Source organism: Rutidosis leptorrhynchoides, chromosome 1 (genome assembly GCF_046630445.1).
Source record: "Rutidosis leptorrhynchoides isolate AG116_Rl617_1_P2 chromosome 1, CSIRO_AGI_Rlap_v1, whole genome shotgun sequence".
Classification (NCBI taxonomy): domain Eukaryota; kingdom Viridiplantae; phylum Streptophyta; class Magnoliopsida; order Asterales; family Asteraceae; genus Rutidosis; species Rutidosis leptorrhynchoides.
In genome coordinates, this window is record NC_092333.1 from 23222206 (window position 1) to 23241041 (window position 18836).

Sequence of the window (18836 nt, forward strand, 5' to 3'; positions counted from 1 at the left end):
GGTATATTATGATATTTGAGGTGGGTAATTTTCACATTCATGATTTCTCTAGCCGTTATAGTTATCATATATACTTTGCAACTATTGTAAGTCCCTCCTATGCTAAACAACTATATAAATATAAAAATTGTTATTGATATACTTTCAAAGCATAAAAGAGTAGCCTAAGTTTCACTAGGTAATAAAACTTTGACCTACATTACAGCATCACTTCTACTATACTAACGTTTCGAATGCTAATTTATATAGCTGTCGTGCAATGCACTTGCAATTATGTTCATAGATTATAAATCATTGCACAAGTTATTAGCTATTATTTGCAAGTTTTTATATTTTTCGCTTAAAATTTAATTGTGATAATTTGTGTTAGTTCTTGATTTCTATGTATACTGTGGTTGTTTTACTGCAAATTCATAATGACTTAAAATGCCCATTCAAACCAACCATTCTTATGTGTATTATGTAGCTTTTTTTTTTGTCTAGCCGAAGTGTGGAGGTCTTTAATATGGACAAGTTATTGATCATATTATTCAAGTATTCGGTTAAACATTTTGTTATTCAGTTAAACATTGTTGTTTTCTATTTCGTATAACTTGAAGAATTATGTTATTTTATTTACGTGTTGATTGTATAGCATATCATTCAAAAAAATTTCCTTTAAAATCTCGTGATTTCACGGGTCTCTGCACTAGTATATACTTATAATGTTTTATAAAAAGAAAAACAGTATTTTCTATTTAATGTTTAATACTTTTTAATTGGTTGAAATTTATATTGAACAATTACTTTAAAACATCTCAAAAAATAAATATGAATACCATAATTGACATATAGTAATTAAAAACACTAAAAATAAAAGTTGAGTATGACTTACTAGAGGTAGAAACATAATTTTTTTAACGAATTGAGCTCAAACGACTAGAATTTATTTGAGGTTAAATTGCATAGAATATGTCTCATTTCTTCTTTAAATTTAATAAAATGATTTTTTTTCTTCTACTATTTCATCATAGATATCCTCTTAATATTCAAGAATTATTGTTTAATTTTTTTCAATCACCGATAAAATACATAATGACGATCATGATAATTGACAATAGAATGGGATGTGGACAATAATTCTTTTTCAATCACCGATAAAATACATAATGACGATCATGATAATTGACAATAGAATGGGATGTGAGTAATATTTTAGAGACACATTTTATGCCGAATCAGTTGACTTTTTTCAATCACCGATAAAATACATAATGACGATCATGATAATTGACAATAGAATGGGATGTGAGTAATATTTTAGGGACACATTTTATGCCGAATCAATTGGCTCAAATTTTTTGACTAAATGGGATATGACTCCGAATTAGTTGACTTATAATTTTTGACTAAATCTTTATATAAACTTTTTTATGCGATAAATTCGTGTAATTTGCACCGAATATTACGGACCAAAAGTGTAATTTTGTCTAATATATATATTTCAAAAACCAACCTATCTAGCACATCTTCCACCCTCCAAGGCTCTTAAACTATTATGTAGAAGGATATCAACCAAAAAATTATTTTGTAAACATCTTATAAAAAAGTAAACAAACAACAAAACTCTCAAAAACATCCTCGCAAATTGCAAAATAATTTTGAGAACAAATTTTTACGATTTGTGTACGCATAGTCATTTGCAAACGACTTTTACAAAATCCCAACTTTTTTGCGAATGACAATGCGCACATGAGTTTTGCAATGACTAAATGTTTTGTGAATGGTGACAATAATATGTGAAATGACACTCTTAGAAGTTAGATACAACCGACACATGTTAAGAGGGTTCATCCGCAAGCCAAAATTATTAGTTAGTTACCAAATTGTAATTTAAAAGTTACAGTATATATTACATAAAGCAGAATACAAGTCACACTACATGTCAACGTTTAAATTTTATCTACAGTCGACACGATATAATGTTTAACATACAATCACTTTAAAACTATGATATAACGGTTTAAACTCAGAAATATAAAAAAAATGAAAACATGTACGAAAGTTCTCTTTGCTCAAGAAGATTGGCCCACTATTTTTTATAAAATTATTTTTAACGTCTAAATTAAATAGTGAAAATTTCAATTTATGAAAAGAGGTGATTCTCACACACAATTTTTTTATTCATGTACACTTTTATCCTATAAAAATAACAGTTATGCCCCTATAAAGTTGAACTTATATTATTATTATTATTATTATTATTATTATTATTATTATTATTATTATTATTATTATTATTATTATTATTATTATTATTATTATTCTAATTATAATAATTAAAGGTAAAATAAGTTATTAGGTGTACATGTATTAAAAAGTGGTGTGTGAGATCCACGTTCATGAAACCTACCATGTTTATATATACATGTATAGAGTCAATGGTGGCACGTGCCTCATAGGTAACAAAGTGACTACCACTGTACTGATTTGAGCAACAAATCAAATAAGTAAACGATCAAATATTATTGTTTTTATTGAAATCATGATTCGTTTTACCTGGTTGAAGGCCAACATCTCCAGGTCCAAATCTACGCCATCAACAGTTACGATTTTGGCATTATTGTCGAGATCGTAGTCCTTCTCGTATAGCACGACCTTCACCCCTGCTTTCGTCAAGAGATAAGCCGAAACCAACCCACTAATACCAGCCCCAACGATGCCAACTCTCGCCATGTTGCTTAACTGAAACTTAACCCTGGTTAATGAAGTAATTAATACGGAGTATATTTTTCCCAACTTTTAGAACATGACCTATTTTTGGTTGTATACTTAATTGTATGAAAAAATAGAATTTAAAGTGAAATGGAATTAATTTTATCTTAAAACTTCATGTTGGAATTCCGGAGATGAGTTTTAGTAACTAAAGTAATCTTATATATAGGTGTATTCGTACGAAAATATTCTCATGCATTTTTATAATCTAATAAAAATAATCCTGAACTAATCATTGTTTAGAATTCAAAAATTATATTTTAATGTCAGGAATTACGACACTAACATAGTGCCCACAACGAAACCAGTTCATACGAATCAAAAGTCAATAATAAACTACCCCGTATAAAACTATAAATAAATTATTAAATAAAAAAATTTGTGAAATTCATAAGTTAAACGAATTAATAAACTAATTCAAATGAATCAAACTCATAATTTATTAAAACATTTGAACAAACAATTAAATTAAATAAATTATAAAGCAAAGGACTAAGTTTTAAGATCCATATCCCTGCAAATGTTGGACAATTATTTTTTTTAGCTAAATTTCAATTTTAGGAATCGAACTTTTAGTTATACACTAGAGACTACGGACTAGCCATGTCTTTGATTTTTTACAAAACCGTTCTTATTTATTATTTTGGAGCAAGAAAGTTAATGTTGTACACCTAGAAAGTTATAGATGCGTAAAACTACCCATTCGTGCGAACAACCATAGGCTCATTCGTACGAATGTCGCTCATTAGAGCGAATGACTAGTGCATGTCTATAAATACAGTTCATGTGTTCCATTAGGGTTAATGAGTGGTGTGTGTAAACCCTAACCTCGTGAGCTGTTTTTCGGTGATCCAGTGGTGGGGGAGATCATGCTCAATCTCCCATGGCCAACCAATGTTTATATGTTTAAATAAATTGTAATTCCGACGTTTATTATATGATATTGATTTATCTTTGATTCATGACGCTCTTCCGTCTTTTAATCTTGCCCGTTTGTTGTTAAACGATCCTTCTAACATGATCTACATTTTTCTTACAAAAAATGCCCATAATAAACTTGATAAGCAAACAACATACACTTTGTCTTTTCTAACTGTAACACCCCGTCAAAATCGACATTGACGCAGATATTAACTCTGGTCCCAGTGCATGGCTTGACTTCTAAGTACATAAAAGTTCTACAGCGGAAGCATAATATATAAGTACCTGAGAATAAACATGCTAAAAAGTGTCAACCAAAAGGTTGGTGAGTTCATAGGTTTATCATAAACAATGATTTCAGTAATAGTCAAGGTTGTAAAAGACGCGAGTCGGGGACGCATTGGCCATGCCTAAAAAACGACGCTCGGACGCAACGGCGACGCAACGGACGTTGACTTTTTAAATAGTTTTATTAAATATATATTTATATATAATATTATATAGATCAAATATTTAAATATAAACTATATTTACAATAAACATGAACAATTAACAATTATTAATAACATTACAAAAAAAAAAAAATTGACCGACTTTGACTGACTTTGACCGACTTTTTCCGAATTAGACCGACTTTTTCCGACTTTGACCGACTTTTTACCTTTGACCGACTTTTTAGCAACGATGCGTCGGTCGTGCCTAAAAAACGACGCGTCTGTAACATCCCGCATTTTTTCGTTAATTCATTTTAACGCCCGTTTTTTTTATAATAATATCTTTCGTCATCTATATTCGTACTTTTCGTTAACTAATGTTCTTGGTATTCTCGTTATTGGATTATAACATCTATCGTTTACTTTAGCGTTTTTAAAAAAATTCGTTTGATTAATTCACGCACCCGCTTTAAACTCGAGGGACTAAGGTTGTCAAGTGGGAAAACTAGTTTACTAGGTCAACTAGTCAACCCACCATCTCATCCATTCATTTTCTTCAACCTCCCACTTCTTCCTACTACTTCCATTATTTGTGCTCTCAAACTCCAAATCCTAAATTCATCATCTATTTCAATTCAAGCAAGCAAACATCAAAACAAATTGTACTTTTGTGATCCTCTCTTCATCCTCTACATTTTGGTACCAATTTCACTACTTGGGGTAAGATTTCTAAAAACTCTAGATTTCTCAAATTCGTTTTATAGACTTGAAATGGTGTTAGTTAGTGTGTATAGCTCGAGTCTAACATGAATATGTGATTTCTTTGCTCGGTCTTGTTATTTTGCATAAACTAGCATGAACTTGAAATGGGTTTATTAAATCCTTGATTTTGGTTGATTAAATGTTATTTAAATGTTAAAGTTCATGTAATAATTGTGTTACTAGCATCATTAGCTTCAATTTGATGTGTAGGTTGACTTGGAAAGACTTCATTAACATGATTGTTGATTTTGTGAATTTTGGTTAGGGTTTGATAGACTTAAAATGAACTTTTGATGCTTTCAATGCCATGAAATGTTGTTAGTAAGTGTTTAGTTGCAATGTATGTTTAATTACCTTTGAAACGGCATATCATATGTGTAAATTGGATTCCCGAATCACCATTTGCATTTTTAGAAATGAAACGTTAAATAATGATCATTCGACGAGGTTTTCTTTTTGTTAATGATGAATTTGATTGATGATATGTGTTTGTGTAGTGACCCGAACTTTTCCATGTTTATATATATTAATTGAGATTGATATTTACATGATTAAATGTTTCCAACATGTTAAGCAATCAAACTTGTTAAGACTTGATTATTTGAAATAGGTTTCATATAGACAATTGACCACCCAAGTTGACCGGTGATTCACGAACGTTAAAACTTGTAAAAACTATATGATGACATATATATGGATATATATATATATATATATATATATATATATATATATATATATATATATATATATATATATATATATATATATATATAGTTAACATGATATTATGATAAGTAAACATATCATTAAGTATATTAACAATGAACTACATATGTAAAAACAAGACTACTAACTTAATGATTTTTAAACGAGACATATATGTAACGATTATCGTTGTAAAGACATTTAATGTATATATATCATATTAAGAGATATTCATACATGATAATATCATGATAATATAATAATTTAAAATCTCATTTGATATTATAAACATTGGGTTAACAACATTTAACAAGATCGTTAACCTAAAGGTTTCAAAACAACACTTACATGTAACGACTAACGATGACTTAACGACTCAGTTAAAATGTATATACATGTAGTGTTTTAATATGTATTTATACAATTTTGAAAGACTTCCATACACTTATCAAAATACTTCTACTTAACAAAAATGCTTACAATTACATCCTCGTTCAGTTTCATCAACAATTCTACTCGTATGCACCCGTATTCGTACTCGTACAATACACAGCTTTTAGATGTATAGACTATTGGTATATACACTCCAATGATCAGCTCTTAGCAGCCCATGTGAGTTACCTAACACATGTGGGAACCATCATTTGGCAACTAGCATGAAATATCTCATAAAATTACAAAAATATGAGTAATCATTCATGACTTATTTACATGAAAACAAAATTACATATCCTTTATATCTAATCCATACACCAACGACCAAAAACACCTACAAACACTTTCATTCTTCAATTTTCTTCATCTAATTGATCTCTCTCAAGTTCTATCTTCAAGTTCTAAGTGTTCTTCATAAATTCTACAAGTTCTAGTTACATAAAATCAAGAATACTTTCAAGATTGCTAGCTCACTTCCAATCTTGTAAGGTGATCATCCAACCTCAAGAAATCTTTGTTTCTTACAGTAGGTTATCATTCTAATACAAGGTAATAATCATATTCAAACTTTGGTTCAATTTCTATAACTATAACAATCTTATTTCAAGTGATGATCTTACTTGAACTTGTTTTCGTGTCATGATTCTGCTTTAAGAACTTCGAGCCATCCAAGGATCCGTTGAAGCTAGATCCATTTTTCTCTTTTCCAGTAGGTTTATCCAAGGAACTTAAGGTAGTAATGATGTTCATAACATCATTCGATTCATACATATAAAGCTATCTTATTCGAAGGTTTAAACTTGTAATCACTAGAACATAGTTTAGTTAATTCTAAACTTGTTCGCAAACAAAAGTTAATCCTTCTAACTTGACTTTTAAAATCAACTAAACACATGTTCTATATCTATATGATATGCTAACTTAATGATTTAAAACCTGAAAACACGAAAAACACTGTAAAACCGAATTTACGCCGTCGTAGTAACACCACGGGCTGTTTTGGGTTAGTTAATTAAAAACTATGATAAACTTTGATTTAAAAGTTGTTCTTCTGGGAAAATGATTTTTCTTATGAACATGAAACTATATCCAAAAATCATGGTTAAACTCAAAGTGTAAGTATGTTTTCTAAAATGGTCATCTAGACGTCGTTCTTTCGACTGAAATGACTACCTTTAAAAAATGACTTGTAACTTATATTTTCAACTATAAACCTATACTTTTTCTGTTTAGATTCATAAAATAGAGTTCAATATGAAACCATAGCAATTTGATTCACTCAAAACGGATTTAAAATGAAGAAGTTATGGGTAAAACAAGATTGGATAATTTTTCTCATTTTAGCTACGTGAAAATTGGTAACAAATCTATTCCAACCATAACTTAATCAACTTGTATTGTATATTATGTAATCTTGAGATACCATAGACACGTACACAATGTTTCGACCTATCATGTCGACACATCTATATATATTTCGGAACAACCATAGACACTCTATATGTGAATGTTGGAGTTAGTTATACAGGGTTGAGGTTGATTCCAAAATATATATAGTTTGAGTTGTGATCAATACTGAGATATGTATACACTGGGTCGTGGATTGATTCAAGATAATATATATCGATTTATTTCTGTACATCTAACTGTGGACAACTAGTTGTAGGTTACTAACGAGGACAGCTGACTTAATAAACTTAAAACATCAAAATGTATTAAAAGTGTTGTAAATATATTTTGAACATACTTTGATATATATGTACATATTTGTTATAGGTTCGTGAATCGACCAGTGGCCAAGTCTTACTTCCCGATGAAGTAAAAATCTGTGAAAGTGAGTTATAGTCCCACTTTTAAAATCTAATATTTTTAGAATGAGAATACATGCAGGTTTTATAAATGATTTACAAAATAGACACAAGTACGTGAAACTACATTCTATGGTTGAATTATCGAAATCGAATATGCCCCTTTTTATTAAGTCTGGTAATCTAAGAATTAGGGAACAGACACCCTAATTGACGCGAATCCTAAAGATAGATCTATTGGGCCTAATAAACCCCATCCAAAGTACCGGATGCTTTAGTACTTCGAAATTTATATCATATCCGAAGGGTGTCCCGGAATGATGGGGATATTCTTATATATGCATCTTGTTAACGTCGATTACCAGGTGTTCACCATATGAATAATTTTTATCTCTATGTATGGGATGTATATTGAAATATGAAATCTTGTGGTCTATTATTATGATTTGATAATATATAGGTTAAACCTATAGCTCACCAACATTTTTGTTGACGTTTTAAGCATGTTTATTCTCAGGTGATTATTAAGAGCTTCCGCTGTCGCATACTTAAATAAGGACGAGATTTGGAGTCCATGCTTGTATGATATTGTGTAAAAACTGCATTCAAGAAACTTATTTTGTTGTAACATATTTGTATTGTAAACCATTATGTAATGGTCGTGTGTAAACAGAATATTTTAGATTATCATTATTTGATAATCTACGTAAAGCTTTTTAAACCTTTATTGATGAAATAAAGGTTATGGTTTGTTTTAAAATGAATGCAGTCTTTGAAAAACGTCTCATATAGAGGTCAAAACCTCGCAACGAAATCAATTAATATGGAATGTTTTTAATCAATAAGAACGGGACATTTCAGTTTGGTTGTATTCCTCGTTAAATTATCTTTCCAACGATATAAGATACGTGTTTTAAATGTTTACGGTTCATTAGTTATTGTTGTTTGAAGTTGGATTCGTGCATTAATCAAAACTGCCCATATTTGCTGAACAGACACCCTGAGCGGCGCTCCAGGGGCCCTGAGCGGCTCCGATATCGGCTGTCCAAAATTTCACTTTTTCGTTTAATTCTAACTATGCTACGCACCTCCGATTAACATGAAACTTGGCCAGCATGCTTATATATGATTAAAAACCTCAGAAAAATAGTTCGAGACCCGACCCGGACGTGTTGACTTTTTCGTTGACATTGAATTGGACCAAAATTTGACTTTTATTCGAACTTAACCAATACTTTGTTTAATCGTTATAACCTTTCGTTACACTTATATCTTGCATGAAACTTGACAACGTGATTCACATGCTACATAATCGAGTCGTAACGAGCCATATGACTAATTGAACACATTTCGCCGGACCTTGTGTCGTAACCGGTTAATTGATATAACTTACTTGTTTAGGTCAATACTAAGCAACTTTCATGCAAACGTTTACTTTGTGAAGTACATTTATACTCGTGCACTCGAGGTGAGATCATAGTCCCATCTTTTTAACAACTTTTATACTTTTATATTATGGGATGAGAAATATATATGTATCATACTTTTATGCTTTGAACACAAGTACGAAAACAAACATTCCACAGCGAGTTAGAACGAAAATTCTCAATTCAATTATCATTAGTTACATTTGCGGGTGTAAGCGTGAACTTATGTTGTGTGGATCCATGCGGGCTAGACGTGCCCTCATTCGGACGGTTCGCTACCGTTGGCGGATGAAATATATTTTCGATTTTAGTGTATGTTCTAACACTACGTAACAAGGTACCAAACAGTAAAGTCTTGATAATTGGGTGCTCGCGAACGTACTTTTGGAATGCAAACGATTTGGATAATCAACTTTATGGAAACACTAAATCTTGTGGTTCAAAAACAACGTTTACAACTACACCTATGATTTCACCAACGTTTTTCGTTGACAGTTTTCTATATGTTTCTCAGGTTCATACTTGGCTACTTGATACATGCTTCCGCACACTTTGATTACTTGCTTGGGGTAAAGCATACATGCATACACTCTGATTACTTGCTTGGAGTCAAGCATACATACATACTTACGCTATTTTTAGCAACCGTGATTTTAAACTAATTATGTCGCAAGTTATTTCATTTATACTTTATAACTTTTGTAAACTTAAACTTGTTGTCGAACCGTTGGGTAAACTAAACTTTGTAAGTCTTGCACGTTTCAAATGAATGCGAAATAATTTTGGTCAAACGCGTCTCATTTAGGGACTATGACCACGCAACGGGACCTAAGTTAACGGCGCCGTCAATGACGATTTTTTCGGGTTGTTACAGATGGTATCAGAGCGGTGGTTGTAGGGATCTAGGATGTGCATTAGTGTGTCTGACAGAGTCATTAGGACGCATTAGTGAGTCTAGACTACAACCGGATAGTTAATCATTGCATCTCGACATGCATTTGCTATAGATAGCACTTACTTGACTACTTGTGCATATATACTTGAATCATTCTTAGGTGAACTCCTTAATGGTACCAAATTTTCATCATACGAATCCGTATTCTGCCACTTTCTGGTAACACACGTAAATTCGAGATTCATACGCGCAAGGATGACGACAACTTCGTTAGTCACTCTAGTTCGGGAACTCTGACTCCTTGGTTGTTATTCGCCACCGTCTCAGCTTACTATCCACGAGCGCTGTGAATTTTCCATCACCATGACAATCACTAACCACTACCGATGTTACACCGGTGTTCTTCACTATCTACCACTTCTTGTTACTACCACCATTACTCTAGGTGGGTATCGTCATCACTACTTATTACTACGGTTGCGTATTACTCGTTATCATAATTCGTTAGTCTCTTCGTACCTCAAGACATTATTGTTTGACTTGAACTGCATTGACGTGGACAATCATTTATACACTTCCCTCGGGGAACACTTCTTCAGAATTGCACAAATTCTTTCAATTCAATACGAGTCATGTTAGAGATGTCGTTACACTTTGTTCATTTTAAATCTTCACGATTACACGAACTTGATTCTATGGAGTGATGTGGGAATGGAGGTATGAGTTAGCGTAATATAACGACACTCGATCAATGTGGTTATATTATGGTAAGTCATACCAAAGTTCTAATGACACGTGATGGTGGTTGGACTCGATCAACCTAATCACCACCATGTGCCATGTACATGACCTCATTTGTTTGTTGTTGTTGGACATCCGAAAACTCCGAGAATATTGATGACAACCATACCAAGGACACACCTTTGATTATTGCCGAACCATATTTATGCTTCCGAATGAATGACAAATTCTTTCAACTTCAAACATATGTTACACGTGTACACTATCTCGTTTTCACACAGTTTTATCGACAAACTACAAAATGTTTGATATGCTCACATCGAGGCGGAAACTTCTCTCGTATTACACTCGTACTCCCGTACAAGGAAATATTTTATCTAAACTCTCAATGGAGCGAGAGACTCTTCACATTATGCTAGTATTCGCCTCGAGGGTGAATAATCCTAACGAACGTTTTTCAGAAACCGATAAGAAACTTGTTCTAACAAACGTTTTCAAGTCCTAACAAACTTGTTCAAATATATCTTAAAGAACTGTACCTCGTTTCGGATCGAGATCCTCGTTTCACTTCTAGATTTCGGAGTGCCTTACAAAAAGCCTCGGGACCATGTTTAGACATGAGTACAGCACATCAACCACAAACCGACGAACCAAACAAATATACGATTCAAACCTTGGAAACCATAATACGAGTTTGTGTTATCAACTTCAAATTTACTTGAGAAAAGTATTTGCCTTTAGTCGAATTCTAGTACTACAATAGTTTTCATTCGAGTATTAACGCCACACCTTTCGAAAACTCATATAGCCGCAATTGTCGTTTTCTTAATTGTTGAACCGAAGTAAATGATAATCAAACCACCGGACCCGAACTCATTCATGAAACAACCGAGAGATCGTTCAAATCCAAGAAAGGCTCAAGACGGCCCATAGTCGCCACCATGCCGATGTTAGACATAGACCTCCCGAATTCCAAGTGGGTGACCGCGAAATGTTAAAAGTCGCACCTTAAAAAGGTGCAATCTGTTTCGGGAAACGTAGAAAGCTAAATCCACGATATTTTGATCCTTTTAAAATCTTGGGGCGTTTTGGACCCGTTGCTAGCCGTTTAGATTTTCCGACTCATTTAAGTCTCCGTTCATACTACATTCCATGTATCGAACCTAAAGAAGCGTTTTTCCAAACAAGGACTTGTTATTCCCTTCGACGAGCTTACTATCGATTACAAACTCCACTTCGTACACTTACTCGTAGAATTGGCATCACAAGGTCTCGAGGAAGAAACAACGACTACTACTTCCAACTAAATTTCGGGACGAAATTTCTTTTAAGGTGTAGGTAATGTAACATTCCGCATTTTTCCGTTAATTCATTTTAACGCCCGTCTTTTTTTTTTATAATAATATCTTTCGTCATCTATATTCGTACTTTTCGTTAACTAATGTTCTTGATATTCCCGTTATTGGATTATAACATCTATCGTTTACTTTAGCTTTTTAAAATAATTCGTTTGGTTAATTCACGCACCCGCTTTAAACTCGAGGAACTAAGGTTGTCAAGTGGGCAAACTAGTTTACTAGGTCAACTAGTCAACCCACCATCTCATCCATTCATTTTCTTCAACCTCCCACTTCTTCCTACTACTTCCATTATTTGTGCTCTCAAACTCCAAATCCTAAATTCATCATCTATTTCAATTCAAGCAAGCAAACATCAAAACAAATTGTACTTTTGTGATCCTCTCTTCATCCTCTACATTTTGGTACCAATTTCACTACTTGGAGTAAGATTTCTAAAAACTCTAGATTTCTCAAATTCGTTTTATAGACTTGAAATGGTGTTAGTTAGTGTCTATGGCTCGAGTCTAACATGAATATGTGATTATTTGCTCGGTCTTGTTATTTTGCATAAACTAGCATGAACTTGAAATGGGTTTGTTAAATTCTTGATTTTGGTTGATTAAATGTTATTTAAATGTTAAAGTTCATGTAATAATTGTGTTACTAGCATCATTAGCTTCAATTTGATGTGTAGGTTGACTTGGAAAGACTTCATTAACATGATTGTTGATTTTGTGAATTTTGGTTAGGGTTTGATAGACTTAAAATGAACTTTTGATACTTTCAATGCCATGAAATGTTGTTAGTAAGTGTTTAGTTGCAATGTATGTTTAATTACCTTCGAAACGGCATATCATATGTGTAAATTGGATTCCCGAATCACCATTTGCATTTTTAGAAATGAAACGTTAAATAATGATCATTCGACGAGGTTTTCTTTTTATTAATGATGAATTTGATTGATGATATGTGTTTGGTTGTATTCCTCGTTAAATTACCTTTCCAACGATATAAGATATGTGTTTTAAATGTTTACGTTTCATTAGTTATGGTTGTTTGAAGTTGGATTCGTGCAATAATCAAAACTGCCCAGATTTGCTGAACAGACACCCTGAGCGGCGCTCCAGGGGCCCTGAGCGGCGCTCCAACATCGGCTGTCCAAAATTTCACTTTTTCGTTTAATTCTAACTATGCTACGCACCTCCGATTAACATAAAACTTGGCCAACATGCTTATATATGATTAAAAACCTCAGAAAAATAGTTCGAGACCCGACCCCAACGTGTTGACTTTTTCGTTGACTTTGACTTGACCAAAAGTTGACTTTTATTCGAACTTAACCAATACTTTGTTTAATCGTTATAACCTTTCGTTACACTTATATCTTGCATGAAACTTGACAACGTGATTCACATGCTACATAATCGAGTCGTAACGAGCCATGTGACTAATTGAACACATTTCGCCCGACCTTGTGTCGTAACCGGTTAATTGATACAACTTACTTATTTAGGTCAAGACTAAGCAACTTTCATGCACACGTTTACTTTGTGAAGTACATTTATACTCGTGCACCCGAGGTGAGATCATAGTCCCATCTTTTTAACAACTTTTATACTTTTAAATTATGGGATGAGAAACATATACGTATCATACTTTTATGCTTTGAACACAAGTACGAAAACAAACATTCCACAGCGAGTTAGAACGAAAATCCTCAATTCAATTATCATTATTTACACTTGCGGGTGTAAGCGTGAACTTATGTTGTGTGGATCCATGCGGGCTAGACGTGCCCTCATTCGGACGGTTCGCTACCGTCGGCGGATGAAATATATTTTCGATTTTAGTGTATGTTCTAACACTACGTAACAGGGTATCAAACAGTAAAGTCTTGATAATTGGGTGCTCGCGAACGTACTTTTGGAATGCAAACGATTTGAATAATCAACTTTATGGAAACACTAAATCTTGTGGTTCAAAAACAACGTTTACAACTACACCTATGATTTCACCAAAGTTTTTCGTTGACAGTTTTCTATATGTTTCTCAGGTTCATACTTGGCTACTTGATACATGCTTTCGCACACTTTGATTACTTGCTTGGGGTCAAGCATACATGCATACACTCTGATTACTTGCTTGGAGTCAAGCATACATACATACTTACGCTATTTTTAGCAACCGTGATTTTAAACTAATTATGTCACAAGTTATTTCATTTATACTTTATAACTTTTGTAAACTTAAACTTGTTGTCGAACCGTTGGGTAAACTGAACTTTGTAAGTCTTGCACGTTTCAAATGAATGCGACATAATTTTGGTCGAACGCGTCTCATTTAGGGACTATGACCACGCAACGGGACCTAAGTTAACGGCGCCGTCAATGACGATTTTGTCGGGTCGTTACAGCGTCGGCCGACTTTTGCAACACTGGTAATAGTAATAGACCACAAGATTTAGTTTAAAGTTGATTGATATTGAAATATCAATCTAAAAATGTTGCTGTAGTTTGTAATATCGCGACTAAACAAAAGTTACCCCGTGACACCTTGTACTGTCAGTGTCGTTGAATCATTATTATGTAACCAAAGACAAGAGGTCAAATGGTTAGAGACGTTACTCTTAATAGGCCTACTCATAATAATTAAGTTTGCGTTATACCAAGCAATCAATGATATTATGGTGAGGATTTGCATGACAAAGCAAGACAACATAATAACAGTTGAGTACTTGTGTCTAAACGTAAAGCAGTTATAAAAGTATCGCATGTATTCTCAGCCCAAAAATATATATTGCAAAAGCAATTATGAAAACTCACCTTAGTAGCACAGCAACAATACACATATAATAGTGTAAACAAATGGCGGGAAGTACTCAACCTAGAGCAAGGGGCGATCCGAAATGAGTATGCCCTAAATTATTTTGGATAGATTAATAACAAGATAAATTCTAGAAACAAATGATGGTTCACATAAAATAGTTTCTATATTAAATTAGGATATGAATTTCGATCTCCTAATATTTATTCTCTTAATATCTCAAAATTTATTTCAAATTGCATAAATACATTTATCTTTTATGAAATCATTAAATCTTTACTTACACTTGATCTGTTTTGATTAAATTATAATTTGAAGGTAAACTCGTATTATGCATTCTATGTAAATATATAGATAAAATATTTTCTTTTAATTTTTATATACATATACATATACATAAAGGGGGATGATTCTCACACATACTTTTTTAATCCTCACACACCAATTGAGTATTATTAAACTAGTAAAAGGTTAAAATAGGTGTGTGAGGATCAAAAAAGTGTGTGTGAGAATCATCCCCCATACATAAATGCATCAGGGGTAGAAACAGTACATATTATATTCTTATGCTTGAAATTGTAAAAGTGATCATACTATAGGGTCTAAAAGTGTAAATTTAAAATATCTAAAAATCTTCTTTGTAATATGTACGATTAGTATATGTACATATGTCTTGTATTTTAATTATTTAATTTCAAACTTAGTTATATATAAAATCAATACATTTTACAACTGTAAGTCATGTATGATGATAATATATATATATATATATATATATATATATATATATATATATATATATATATATATATATATTATTTTTACTCCATCTACCGTATTTTTTTTATTTTTTATTTTTGAACGGCAAGCTTGCATCAGTCCGGACCGAAGCATAGTCATCATTTGCACACACTCGCGCGCTCGGGCAGGAAACCCGAACCACACTCAGGGATCCGACCCTTAAACCATCCCATACGGGGCAGGCGGGCCGGACCTTAGTCCCGGAGCGGGTCGGTAAAACCTTCCCTTTGGGCTACCCTCAAGGAATTTCTTTCAAATAATATCCTTTGTAGGTGACGAGGCTCGAACCCGAAACCTCTAGCCCGACGGGGGTGCTAGGCACCACCACATGTCCACTGAGCCAAAGCTGCGGGACTCCATCTACCGTATTTACATATCAAAAACATAAGCCGTTGTTTTCAGTTTCCGATTCTTTTATAAAAACGCATTCGATTTAAGTTTATGGAAAAACACTAATATTGTCAAAAAAAAAAACTAGTATCATTAAAATTTCTTAGATCCTCATTCAATATGGGTTTGATGTTTCAAAACCCCAAAACTTCCGATATATATATATATATATATATATATATATATATATATATATATATATATATATATATATATATATATAGTCGTCAAAACGATGAATTGAACGGTAAGTTTTTGTTATTTCCGATCAAATATATAAACACGATCCGATTACAAAATTCGTATAACATATTAATATTCGATGGTGTTTGTGATTACCTTCAAAATGTTACGGAGTTAGCACCAAAACCGCACCTGAAAGACATGGCACCGACCCTTCTATGGTGTTTCTTATTTGTGATCCTTTGGTGGCTTCATGATTTTTATTGTTTGAATAAATAATGTAAGGTTAATTTGTGTTGTATATATGGAACGATGAGGAATGCTTACCTTTATAGTTGGATTTGAAGTCGTTTGATTTCTTTCCTAAAGATATAGAATGTAAGTAGTCGTGTTCACTCAATCTTATCTTATTATAAATGTAAGTTTCAATTCAAATATTTAATATAAGTTGGCTGATATTTGTAGTATTATAAATGTAAATTTCAACTAGTCAAGATAAGTTGGCTGATATTTGTAATATTATAAATGTAAATTTCAAATATTCAATATAAGTTGGCTGATATTTGTAACTGACATTCACTGTATTTGACCAAGTAAACTACAAAGTCTATCTCTAGTTTATTTTATTATTATTTCAATCTCAATTAAATTGATTTGAGAAACTAAATAAAAACTTCTCTTCATTTAAGTAATAACTCATAATATTCAGAATCATTATAATTATATAATTCAAATTTTCATTTCTCTTTTCTCTTGACTATAAGTAAATATTATACTCTCTCCGTCCCATAATAAGTGTCATGTAGTATAATTTAAAAAATATTTCTGTTTAATATAACATATCTCAATTAATATGGGTTCTTAAATTGAGGTGGTTTGTGGTGTTCAGTATAAGACTAATAATATGATAGATTTCTATTTTAAACAAAAATAGGTGTTATGACATATAAGTATATAACGTATGACCAAGTTTTCAGTTTTTATCAAAGTATATATTGGTTATTTTCAATGTAAAGATTTCCTTTTTTTTTATTTTTAGCAATTAAGGTTTTATAATAAATTATTTTACATCGTTAAATGTATTACATATATTTTGAAAACTAATAAGTTTGTAATATGAGAATTGTACGTGTAATATTTTTTTAACGTGTTTCAAATTATTATATACATACACATATATATATATATACATATCTATTTAAAAACAGTTGTTCCTGAATCGTCGAGAATAGTCAAAGGATAAATGAATTCATGAAAGCAGTTCAAAATTTTTGAAACTCAACATTACAGACTTTGCTTATCGTGTCGAAATCATACAAAGATTAAGTTTAAATTTGGTCGAAAATTTTCGGGTCGTCACATGTGACGACCCGAAAATTTCCGACCAAATTTAAACTTAATCTTTATATGTTTCCAACACGATAAGCAAAGTCTGTAATGTTGAGTCTAAAAAATTTTGAACTATTTCATAAATTCAATTGACCTTCGACCATTCCCGACGATTCACGAACAACTAATTTGTAAATAGATATATATAATTTTATTTGAAATATTATTTGAAATAATATATGATTTAATTGTTGGAAATAATATCAGTATATTTAATATTATTAATTTAATATATAATATATATATATATATATATATATATATATATATATATATATATATATATATATATATATATATATATATATATATATATATATGTATATTATAAAACGAAATGTTATATATTGTAATTGTTATAATCAATGTTGAAAAATAATAATAATATATAACAATTATTATTTAAAGAGTATATATATATATATATATATATATATATATATATATATATATATATATATATATATATATATATAAGTATATAGAATATATATTTTGTGATTTCGAAGCTATTTAATAAACGATGGTAACGCTTAATTGTCATTCGATAGATAGTAAACGAGTTAAAAAGGAACTTATGTGATTTTAAAATAAACGGTGATCCGAAAATGGGTTTTATAAATTATAGCCTTAGTAAAAATGTATTTAGAAGCTATTCAGTAAATGTTAAAACTTTTTATATTTCACTTGGGGGTTGGGAGTGAATAATTAATGTAATTTTTATTTAATAGTTAATGCTCGAATTTTATATCATAATGATCAAAATAAATAAATATAGTTAATTTAAAAATATGGGATTTTTCTGAGAACTTTTATCCGCCACTGTGTAACAACGGGGTACGAAATATACCCACTGTCGGTAGAAACAACCAAACTAATGGCTGCTAACTGTATAAGATTTCTATTTTCCTTTCATTCACACACGATTATATTTATTTTATTATTATAAATATTATTATATTAATATTAGTAATTATTAGATGACTTTTACAGATTTATATATATATATATATATATATATATAT

At 31.5% G+C, this 18836-nt stretch overlaps 1 protein-coding gene across 1 annotated transcript in view; it reads right to left on the reverse strand.

The window, feature by feature from the left end:
- The window catches only part of LOC139886409 (uncharacterized), a 36924-nt gene extending 20122 nt beyond the window's left edge, over window positions 1-16802 (reverse strand). Inside the window, exons 1-3 of the mRNA XM_071870225.1 lie at window positions 16579-16802; window positions 15048-15141; window positions 2539-2737 (exon numbers count right to left, since the gene is read on the reverse strand). Coding sequence (XP_071726326.1) covers window positions 2539-2737; window positions 15048-15073 — 225 coding nt within the window. The 5' untranslated portion in view covers window positions 15074-15141; window positions 16579-16802. The remainder of the gene's footprint in view (window positions 1-2538; window positions 2738-15047; window positions 15142-16578) is intronic.
- Window positions 16803-18836: the final 2034 nt, after the last annotated feature.